Source organism: Bufo gargarizans, chromosome 6 (genome assembly GCF_014858855.1).
Source record: "Bufo gargarizans isolate SCDJY-AF-19 chromosome 6, ASM1485885v1, whole genome shotgun sequence".
NCBI classification, from domain to species: domain Eukaryota; kingdom Metazoa; phylum Chordata; class Amphibia; order Anura; family Bufonidae; genus Bufo; species Bufo gargarizans.
The window spans coordinates 179526416-179538436 of record NC_058085.1 but is presented as its reverse complement, the minus strand read 5'-3'; the positions used below and the strand labels follow the sequence as shown (position 1 = coordinate 179538436).

Below are 12021 nucleotides of genomic sequence, written 5' to 3'. Positions count from 1 at the left end.
GCGTTGCCATGACATGTTTTAGCCAATTGATCTGGGAGAGAGTAGCCACACTGTCGAGCAGTTGCTCAATTACATAAAGCAGCAAACATGACGCTGGCTGTGATGCCGCCTTTTAAAGAAATGCACTGACTTGCGCAAAAAGCTAGCAATTGTCCAGCCATTCTCACATGGTGAAGGATCCTCTCCTGGATTTGCAGCATCGGAATTGTATGCAGCTACACCACTTAATCTACAGCGTTCCAGTTTACTGGAATTCAACATTGCAAGTGCTCAAGCATCTGTACAAGAAGTGAAATGCAGTGAACGGGTTTGTCATGCACCAGACTGCCTCAGCAGTGTTGTTTCCAGGTTGGGCAGTAGCAGCTCATCTCATTCATGCTGCAGTTTTCCCTCATATTACTCTTATGTATTTTTGATGAGAAAAGGGGGACAAATTACATTATTACTTGGAAACTCTGTACATGCAGCTTTTTGAAGCTTCTGGTTAGCAGACGCCTGATGCCAGTGTGTCTGAAAGGGAAGCCCCTCTCCACACCTGGCAGAGTTACCCCCTTCCCACCATCAAGAGCAGCAGAAGGTGCAGCAGCAGTATCAGCAACAGCAGCCATTGCAGTCTCCTCAACATGATGGAACAGTTTTTTCATGTGCCACACCAGACTGAGGTCATTCAGCTAGCCAACAGCTCCCGCTTCAACGCCAAGGTTCAGCTCTACCTAAACTATTGCAAGTCTTAGTCACATACCCATTTCCCAAACTTTATGGATTTCTGGGTAGGCAGACTGGAACAGTGGACCAAACTGGTACAGCACGCTCTCTATCTTCCTTCATGCCCAGGCTCCAGTAGCATCTTAGAGAGGGTTTTCAGCACCGCACGGGGAGTGGTGACACCCACACAGACCAAGTTGTCCTCCACTAGTGTCAGAACATAATTTTTGTCAAAATGAACCAAGCCTGGATTCTGGAGGATTTTCACACTCCTTCATGTGATTCCCATAAATAGATATCATCTTTCCACTGTTGATGTCTGTCTGCCTAACCAGAGATGTAGCTAAGTTTTTCTGCACCCGGCACAAGGAAATAGATTTGCGTCCCCCTCCGCCTTCCCCCACAACTGAAATTTACATAAAGAGGGGGTAGTTAAGCCACTGCTCTAACTCTGCCCAATGCATAACTATACTCACCCACCAAATAACATCTATCATAGTGTACATGTGGGCACCTATACTCCTTGCAATAAACAAAAGACCCAACTGGTCCTACCTCATTCAAGGTATCACTGGCATTGGTGCAATTTCCTCTGGATCCGGAAAAGGGTCCCTGTGGTGATAGAGAGAAAAGAATAATCATATCAGGGCGGGATGGTGACTGTACCTGGGAAGTACCTATCAGGGGGCACTGTGCTGGCCCTGTAAGACGGAGCCATCCCAATGTAAAACCAGGTAATCTAGGGATTTTCCCTTAGTGCTACCACACAGTACTAATACCCACATTGTGCCTCCTTTACAGCATAAATGCCCAAAATGTGCCCTTCTCACAGTAGTTATGCCCACATTGTGGACCCTTCACTGTAGTTATGTCCTCCTTGCGGCCCCTCACTGTAGTTATGCCAACCTTTGTGCCTGTCACAGTAGTTATGCCCATCTTCGTGCCTCTTCACAGTAGTAATGCCACCTTTGTGCTTGTCACAGTAGTTATCCCATCATTGTGCCCCTTCACAGTAGTTATACCCATATTTGAGACCCTTCACAGTAATTATGAGGGGCTCCGATTTGTTCCTGACTGGAAGATATTGGCAAAGTTCTCAGCTTTTAACATCGGCCTGAGGAATTAGCTAGTATTGTCAGTGGCGTATCATTTTGGTGCATTTTTTTGCAGTGATTTGTGTATGTATATTTTTTCACCTGCACAATGTATCATTTTCTGTAAGATGTTCTTGTGGTGCATGCGGTCCACCCGGCATCCTCCATTGTACGCATTTTTTGCTGGGGATTGGCATTGTCTGCGAACCGCATGCAGAGGAATTGCTCCCCCGGTTATAGACACGCTACAGTGTCTGGGTTTTGAGCCTTTTTAACCTGTTTAAGCCACTTTTTTCAGTGGTTTTTTGTCCTTATGTGTATGGAATGTGCCACTTTATTTTGTTGGTAACATTCTTTTGCACCTGGTAGCTTCTGTGTCACATGGTCTGTTGTGGGTGTGGCTCACAGCTTTTTTCTACCTCAGTGCATTAGTGATACCACTATGGAGGCATGTGAGAGTCTGGCTGTAAGTTGGTTCAGACCCTGTTCACACACTTAGGGCAGTTGAGTGGTAGAACCCCATGCTTGCTGAGACACCATGACGTGGTGCATGAGGGGCTCCGATATGTTCCTGACTGGAAGATATTGGCAAAGTCCTCAGCTTTTAACATCGGCCTGAGAAATTAGCTAGTATTGTCAGTTGCGTATCATTTTAGTTATACCCACCTTTGTGACTCTTCACAGTAGTTATGCCTACCTTTGTGCCCCTCACAGTAGATATGCCCATATTTTTTCTCCCTCGCAGAAATTATGCCCACCTTTTTGCCCCCCACAGTAGTTGTTCCCACTGCCCCCTCATTGTAGTTATGGCCAGATATGTGCAGATATGTTCCCTCTCAGTGTAGTTATGCACACTTTTGTGCCACCTTACAGAGTTGTGGCCCCCTTTGCCCCCAAGTTTCCTTCCTTGACAACACGCTCCTACACATATCAGCGCTGCTGGCTGTGCAGGAGCCTATTGCCAAACTTTAACAGCTCCTTTTACAGCTAGCAGCGCAACATGTGTCCTGAGGGGGGAGCGCCAGAAATCAGAAAACAGTGAAGCAGGGAGAAGATGGCATACAATAAAATGTTCATTAAGTCTATGAGAAAAGCAATCCAATAATTGCTTGTTATAGTTCCCTATTGGAACTATAAAAATAAGTGTAAAAATAAAAGAATGTTTTTATATATGAATAAAATAAAAATAAAAATTCATTAAGCAACATGCATATGTCATTACTGAATCAATCTCAACATTTTATCACAGCTCAGGCTGATTACAATGAATACACTTCACATTGCTTACAGTTCCCCATCTTGCTACTGTTGCTGTCTGTCTGCCTGTCTAACTACCATCACATTCTGTATGGCTGCATGCAGCTAATTGCATTATGCCATTAATGCCAATTGCCAACCATCATGTTCCCTAAAGCCACTTTTAAATTTATTTTTTTATCTCATAACACTGTGTGTTTAACCCCTTAAGTACCGGGACCATTTTTGTTTTTTTCACCCCACGTTCCAATAGCTATAACTTTTTATTTTTCCATTTGCATAGCCATATGTGGGCTTATTTTTTATGGGACCAGATGTCTATTTTAATGGTACCATTTAATTTAACATGTCTTTTATTGGAAAACAGGAAATATATTCTTTGTGAGGTTAAATTGAAAAAAAAACATAATTCTACCAATGTTTTTGGGTTTTAACATCCCGGCATTCACTGTGCACTAAAAATGATATGAGGACATGATTCTGAGGCTTAATATGAATCTAGCAATACCAAACTTGTCTAGATTTTTTAGTTTTACTACTTAAAAAATAAATAAAAACCTTTGCAAAAAATCTAACGTTTCTTTGCATTGCTATTTTCTGACAGAAATAACTTTTTTATATTTCAGTTTTCAGAGCTGTGTGAGGGCTTTGTTTTTGACAATATGAACTGTAGTTTTTATTGGTACCATTTTTGTGGTAAATATGTATTTTTGATCACCGTTATTCCATTTTTTAATCATGGAATTTTTCTGTAGCCACAATTTTAGTATATTTTTCTAGAATATGTTAGATGGTCGCGATCCTGTGAATCAAGTGGTAGGGGAGAGCCTCATGAGTGAGGACTGTCACTTGCTGCTTAAGGACTCTGATGAACTAGTCAATTTGCTCATCTCTAATGGCCACCAATATAATACATGAACAGTTCAAGTTCACCAGAATGCAATGTGCTCTTATGGAGTTCGGGACCCCTCCCTTTAACATCAATTTGCTCTGCCAAGGAATATGAAAAGGTATTGTCTTTATGAAACATGATTTAAAAAAAAAAAAAACTGAGAAAACATTTTGCAACAGAAAACTTTTATTGATAAGCAAGCAAAATATTTCAGTTACATTTATAATTTAAGGCATTTAAGTTCTTATTAGCATCAAAGGCAAAATTGCTTCTTCCATGGCTTCAGATTTGTCCTTTCAGTAATATTTTCCTTGAGACTGGCAAGGATCAGGAACACAGGGGTTGCAAGGATCTGTCAAGGAAAATAAACATTTATATTACTTTTTATCTACTCCATTCCTATACACTGTTTTAATTGTAGTGATATAAAACAACTATAAGTGTTCATATTTTATTTCAACCAGGACGTTAATTAAGTATAGAGAATGGATGGATTCTGTGTTTAAGTGGGTTTTCTTTGGCTGCTCTAGTTTCGGGGTTGTTCACATGACCGTATGGCTTTTTCAGTGTTTTGTGGGCCATTTTTCAAAGGATCCATTTTTCAGTTTTTTGCTAGTGTTTCCGGTTCCATTCTGTTTTTCCGTAAAGTAATTACATAGAAAAAATTAGGACTGGGCATAACATTTTCAATAGATGGCTCTGCAAAAACAGAACGGATATGGAAGACATATGGAGTATATTCTGTATGTGTTCCGTTTTTTTTTTCCGGACCCATTAACTTGAATGGAGCCACGGAACGTGATTTGCGGGCAATAATAGGACATGTTTTATCTTTGAACAGAAACTCAGCATTTTACTAAGTTTCTCAAAAAGAGTTAATTAAAAATATTAAAAAAGATATTATAAAGCTAAGCTTGAATTGTTAACATGCTGTAGTCCTAAATCAAAGAATTCGCTCTGACTCTATACAGACGTATAAAGTAATACACCAACATTACAAAATAAAATAGATATCTTGTTAAGCACAAATGTTGAAGACTATGTAGTAGAATTAACTAAATGGGTAGTTTTAAAAACTAAGATTTAAATTCTTAAAACATTTGAGCTTAGAACTGTTTTACAATTATAATACACATGCTAATCTTATCCTATGAATAACTGCTGTAGTATTTGTTTTTTTATATATATAGTACAAATAGTAAAATCAACATAACGGAAACATCCTGAAATAAAACATTTTCTCAGTAAAATATCACCTTTTAGAGTAGAATTAATCATTTTATATAAATTAAAATATGATCTATAGTGTACATACCTTTTTGGTATCCTTGGCACTGCTGTATAGGCTTGCAGGCTGAAATAAACAATACATGTCAGTAGCTGTTATGTAATATGCCTTGTTAACCCCTTAAGGACCCTGCCATTTTTCACATTTTTTGCAAATCTGACATGTGTCACTTTATGTGGTGATGACTTTAAAACGCTTTTACTTATCCAGGACATTCTGAGATTCTTTTCTCGTCATATATTGTACTTCATGACAGTGGTAAATTTGAGTTAAAAAAAATATATATATATTTTTTAATAAAAATTACTTTTTTGACTCAATTTTACCACTGTCATGAAGTTCAATATATGACGAGAAAAGAATCTCAGAATGTCCTGGATAAGTAAAAGTGTTTTAACGTCATCAGCACATAAAGTGACACATGTCACATTTGCAAAAAAATGGCTGGGTCCTTAAGGTGAAATATGGCAGGATCCTTAAGGGGTTAACAAGGCATATTTAACAAAAATTTGGAAAAATTAGCAAATTTCCAAATTTCTATTTCTCTACTTTTATAATAGATACCTCCAAAAATAGTTATTACTTTACATTCCCCATATGTCTACTTCATGTTTGGATCATTTTGTAAATGCCATTTTATTTTTTGGGGACGGTAGAAGGCTTAGAATTTTAGAAGCACATCTTCTAAAACCCACTTTTTCAGGACCAGTTCAGGTCAGAACTTAGTCACTTTGTGAGGCATACATAATAGAATGACCCCATTTTACAAACTACACCCTCAAGGTATTGAAAACTGATTTTACTAACTTTGTTAACCTTTTAGGTGTTCCGCAAGAATTTATGAAAAATAGAGATAAAAAATACACTTGTTTGGCAGATTTTCCATTTGAATCCATTTTTTCCAGTTACAAAGCAAGGGTTAACAGCCAAACAAAACTCAATATTCATGGCCCTGATTCTGTAGTTTACAGAAACACCCCATATGTGGCCATAAACTGCTGCAATGGCACACTGCAGGGCGCAGAAAGAAAGAAACTGAAGCCCCCCTGAAGCACGCCTAGAGTAGAAACTGCAAAAAATGTGACCCCATTTTGGAAACTACAGGATAAGGTTATATTGGTACTATTTTAGGGTACATATGATTTTTGGTTGCTCTATATTACACTTTTTGTGAGGCAAGGTAACAAGAAATAGCTGTTTTTATTTTTTTGTTATTTACATCATACATCTGACAGGTTAGATTATGTGGTATTTTAAAGAGCAGGTTGTCATGGGCGTGACAATACCAAATATGACTAATAACAAAGCATTTTTGAAAAAAAATTTGATTTTTTTATTGTTTCCACATTCTAAAAGCAGTAGTTTTATTTATTTTTTGGGTGACTGTCTTGTGTAGGGGCTACTTTTTTTAGGGATAAGATGATGGTTTGATTGGAACTATTTTGTGGTGCGTATGACTTTTTGATCGCTTGCTATTACACTTTTTGTGATGTAAGGTGACAAAAAATGCTTTTTTTTACACTGTATTATATATTTTTTTACGGTATTCACCTGAAGGGTTAGGTCATGTGATATTTTTATAGAGCAGGTTATTACAGACGCAGCGATACCTAATATTTCCACTTTTTTTTTATTTATGTAAGTTTTACACAATGATTTCATTTTTGAAACAAAAAAAAATCATGTTTTAGTGTCTCTGTAGTCTGAGAGCCATAGTTTTTTCAGTTTTTGGGCAATTATGTTAGGTAGGGTATGATTTGACGGTTTGATCGCTTTCTATTACACTTTTTGTGATGTAAGGTGAAAAAAAATAGCTTTTTTTACACCATTTTTTTTTACGGTATTCACCTGAGGGGTTAGGTCATCTGATATTTTTATAGATCCGTTCATTACGGATGTGGCAATACCTAATATGTATACTATTTTTTATTTCTTTAAGTTTTACACAATAATATAATTTTTGAAACAAAAATAAAATCATATTTTAGTGTCTCCATTTTCTGAGAGACATAGTTTTTTCAGCATTTGGGCAATTATCTTAGGTAGGGTACCATTTTTGCGGGATGAGATGTCGGTTTGATTGGAACTTTGGAACTATTTTGGGGTGCATATGACTTTTTGATCGCTTGCTATTACACTTTTTGTGATGTGAGGTGACCAAAAATTGCTTTTTTTTATACCGTTTTATAAAAAAATATTACCGTGTTCACCTGAGGGGTTAGGTCATGTGATATTTTTATAGAGCAGGTTCTTACAGACGCGGCGATACCTAATATGTATACTTTTTTATTTACTTAAGTTTTACACAATAACAGCATAAAAATAAATAAATAAATTATGTTTTAGTGTCTCCATATTCTGAGCCATAGTTTATTTTTATTTTTTGGGTGATTGTCTTAGGTAGGGACTCATTTTTTGTGGGATGAGCTGACGGTTATATTGGTACTATTTTTACACTTTTAGTGATGTAAGGTGACCAAAAAATTGCTTTTTTTAACACAGTTTTGAATTTAAAAAAACTGACGGTGTTTACCTGAGGGGTTAGATCATGTAATATTTTTATAGAGCTGGTCGATACGGACGCGGCTATACCTAATATGTCTACCTTTCTTTTTTTCCCTATTTTTTTTATTTATTTGGAAAAAATTGGGGAAAAGGATGCTGTTTTAAAAGAAAATAACTTTTTTTTTAAAATGTTTTCACTTTATTTTTTGTCCTACTCTGGGACAACATTACTGGGTCTTATCCCTGTTTCAATGCAGCACAATCCATCTATATTGTGCTGTATTGAACTGTTAGTATCTTACACTGTAAGAAGCTAACAGTTGCCTAGGAGACCCAGCCTGGGGGCTAGGCCTCTTAGGCCTCCTTACATGCCGGGCCCCAATCGTTTGAATGGCTTGGGGCTGCAATGGAAACCTTCGAGTCTCTGCCACAGAAGCGCGGGGACCCGATGGATGAGGTGATGGAGCGCAAACCTCCCATATGCCACGGTCAGTACTGACCGCAGCATGTGAGGGGTTAATCCACCGGCATCGCCGTTAACGCTGTTAACAGCAAGATCTCTGCCGCTGATTGCGTTACCGTACGAGAACGCTCGTCCTGGGGCACTTAGTACCGGCCCTTTAAGACGAGCATTCTCGTCAAGGGTCCTTAACGTGTTAAATAACCGAATAGCTACTTCTAATAGAATATAGTATCTTTTCACATTGTTTCCCATAATTAACCCCTTAAGTACTGGGCCCCGTTTTGGTTTTCCCTTTAGTTTATCATGTCTTAGGCCTCATGCACACTACAGTATTTTTTCACGGTCTGCAAAAGGGGGTTCCGTTGGTCCGTGATCCGTGACCGTTTTTTCGTCCGTGGGTCTTCCTTGATTTTTGGAGGATCCACGGACATGAAAAAAAAGTCGTTTTGGTGTCCGCCTGGCCGTGCGGAGCCAAACACATTATGGTGCTATTGCAAACGGATCCGTCCCCATTGACTTTCAATGTAAAGTCAGGAGTCCCTTTTATACCATCGGATCAGAGTTTTCTCCAATCCGATGGTATATTTTACCTTGAAGCGTCCCCATCACCATGGGAACGCCTCTATGTTAGAATATACCATCGGATTTGAGTTACATTGTGAAAACTTATATCCGACAGTATATTCTAACACAGAGGCGTTCCCATGGTGATGGGGACGCTTCTAGTTAGAATATACTACAAACTGTGTACATGACTGCTCCCTGCTGCCTGGCAGCACCCGATCTCTTACAGGGGGCTGTGATCCGCACAATTAAGGTGCCCTGAGGGGTTAATTGTACGGATCACAGCCCCTTGTAAGAGACCGGGTGCTGCCAGGCAGCAGGGGGCAGTCATGTACACAGTTCGTAGTATATTCTAACTAGAAGCGTCCCCATCACTATGGGAATGACTCTGTGTTAGAATATACTGTCGGATCTGAGTTTTGCCAATCTTGTGTGCATCCGTGTTTTTTCACAGACCCATTGACTTGAATGGGTCCGTGAACCGTTGTTTGTAAAAAAAAATAGGACAGGATACACGGATCACGGAGGCGGATGACAAACGGTGCATTTTCCGAGTTTTCAACGGACCCATTGAAAGTCAATGGATCCGCAGAAAATCACGGAAAATGGAACAACGGCCACGGGTGCACACAACCTGTGCATGAGGCCTAATACTGTAAAACGGGGGGGGGGGGGAATTATTTGTGTGGTTAGCTTGAAAAAAAAAAACACACTTCCACCAAGATATTTTGGGTTTTGATATTACGGGGTTAACTGTGTAAAACAAATTACATGATGTCCCTATTCTGCAGCTCAATATATTTTTTACTACATTTAAAGAAATAAAAACCTTTTTAAAAAAAATATTATTTGCATCACCAATTTCTGACAGCCCTAACTTTTTTATATTTGGGTCTTGAGCATACAACATTTTGATCACTGTTATTAATTTTTTTTCAGGGAGTGGGACAAGGTGACAAGAAATAGTGAATTGTGTGTTTTGCTTTATTTTGGTACATCATACTTTGTTAAATGTATTAAAAGTTGTAAATTATCTGTTAAATTTGACTCATCTTTAAACTTTTGTCTAGAAAAGCTACCCAGATTTTTATGCCATGCTCAACTGGAATTTGTGACTTAAAATTTGCAGAGATAAATCTGTAAGAAAACTAACTAACATAGCTAAGCACACCTACATTCACACCCACTTTTCAAAATTAGAGTGAGTGGTGAAAAATGCAAAACTTTTTGGGCAAAAAACCCTAAAAAATTAACCTATTTATTATTTTTTTTTTACAGCCATAATTTTGGAGTGTAGAGCGTGATAAATCCTTCCCATATATACTGAGGCATTAAGTTGCCTTTTGTTAGTAGAATATCATAACCAGCTCGATACATGGACATAAATGTGCTGTCATCAGTTTCTGATTAATAGGAGTCCAATTCCCAGGACCCCTGCGGATCAGCTGTTTGAGAAGGCCACAGTCCTCCAGAGAATAAATCATCAGTTAAAAAGTCTTGTAAACCCATTCAAATAGAGGAAATTGTAATATGACAGTGGTCCATAATAGAACAGTCCTCTCTTCATCCATAATGTGGACAATAATAGGACTTTTTTTGTGGAACAGACATGTGGAAATATGGAATGCAAATGGAGTTTTTCAATTTTTTGCAGCCCCACTGAAGGGAATGGTTCTGCATATAAACCGCAAAAAAAAAATGAATGGACACAGACGCAAAATACATTCATGTGCATGAGTCCTAAATAAAAAGATTCACCATTTATGCGCTTAAATGTCCAGATTTATGTAGCCTTCTATATTTTCATAAGCTACAAGAAGACTCTACTATGATTCTTGTCTTTAAATTAGTACTTCAATTTATATTGGTATTACTTACGATCTTGGCATGAGTCTTGGCAGATGGTCTGCTTCTGGCATGGATCCTGGTAGATAGTCTGCTTCTGGCATGGATCCTGGCAGATGGTCTGCTTCTGGCATGGATCCTGGTAGATAGTCTGCTTCTGGCATGGATCCTGGTAGATAGTCTGCTTCTGGCATGGATCCTGGCAGATGGTCTGCTTCTGGCATGGATCCTGGTAGATAGTCTGCTTCTGGCATGGATCCTGGCAGATGGTCTGCTTCTGGCATGGATCCTGGCAGATTGTCTGCTTCTGGCACGGGTCCTTGCATTGGGCTTTCTGATGTCCTCCTTTAACTCCAGACATTTTTGCTTTGTGATCTTTGCCTAGGACAGCACAAGATAGGAAGATTTGCAGTTGATTGTAGGGATCCTTTGCAAAGTTTCCTTTTATATACACAATTTGGTATGCTGTGTGGCATGCGTAAACAAAACCGCTTTTAGTTTTACAAGATGGAAAATCAGGATATTACTAAGAGAATGTTTATTGTCATATAATTATATCCTTGTAGTTGGGTGTTTCTAAGAAAACAGCTCATGTCATATACATCCTAGAATAATGTGCTTTTATGGCTAATGATTTAGAAATCCTGGTATTTTGAATACACCTGTTGAATAATGTGCCGGAATGCTGTATGAATAAGATCCAGTTTTAGGGTGAGTAAATGAAGGAAGAGACTAGATAAATAATAGGTTAGGGAGATGTGATTGTATTTTGCTGACACATATAGCACATTCCATCCTAAGCTAATTAAAAATAAACAAGGTCTGTCATTAGTATCAGTTTTGTGTTTCAAAACATATGTATTAAAGACAACAAATCACTGAAATTATCAAATTATATCAAAATGGACAGTTGCATAAATGTAGTAGCTCAAATTCAACGTTTGGCGAAGGGAATCAGAAAAAAGGAATTGAATGTAGAAGAAAAAATGAAAGCTAGAGAAACAGTCATAAGACTCATTCCACAGAGATTCCACAGTGAAGACTTGAAGATAAAGAGATTTAGAGAGAAACCTAAAAGGCTTCCAAACAACCACCTATTGTACAAGCTTAATCTTGTTCTGAAGGATGTATACTGAAGGTGGGAGGGAGACTGGAAAATGCATCATTACCTAGCAGATTGAAGCATCCAGCAATTCTACTGAAAAATCTGATCTTCACAAGATTGATTATTGATAACTACCACAACATATCCTTGCATCAAGGAAGAAGCTTTACCCAAAGCTGTCTGAGAGAAGGTGGTTACTGGGTTATGAAAGGAAGCAAAGTTATGGCAAAGTATATAAGTAAATGTGTAGTCTGCAGAAAGGCACTTAGACCTACAGAAGAACGAAGATTGGCAGATTTACTG

General features: G+C 38.3%; 1 protein-coding gene across 2 annotated transcripts; it reads right to left on the bottom strand.

The window, feature by feature from the left end:
• Positions 1–4156: 4156 nt before the first annotated feature.
• Positions 4157–11061, bottom strand: LOC122942617 (proline-rich protein 9-like). 2 transcript variants are annotated; one of them, XM_044300314.1, is made up of 3 exons: positions 10647–11061; positions 5264–5302; positions 4157–4300 (listed from the first exon to the last, which is right to left on the bottom strand). In XM_044300314.1, exons 1-3 carry the CDS (start codon positions 10972–10974, stop codon positions 4245–4247), a joined length of 423 nt encoding a protein of 140 aa, XP_044156249.1. In that variant the 5' UTR covers positions 10975–11061; the 3' UTR covers positions 4157–4244. The 2 variants fall into 2 exon arrangements, with proteins under 2 accessions (XP_044156249.1, XP_044156250.1); XM_044300315.1 differs by lacking the exon at positions 5264–5302.
• Positions 11062–12021: the final 960 nt, after the last annotated feature.

Bases quoted from the DNA above. Each gene is read 5' to 3' on its own strand.
- LOC122942617 (XM_044300314.1), bottom strand. From the start codon at position 10,974: ATGTCTGGAGTTAAAGGAGGACATCAGAAAGCCCAATGCAAGGACCCG. The intron at 5,303-10,646 runs GTAAGTAATACC...TGTTTATTTCAG, and splicing joins CCAAGACTCATGCCAAGATC to CCTGCAAGCCTATACAGCAG. The intron at 4,301-5,263 runs GTATGTACACTA...TTTCCTTGACAG, and splicing joins GTGCCAAGGATACCAAAAAG to ATCCTTGCAACCCCTGTGTT.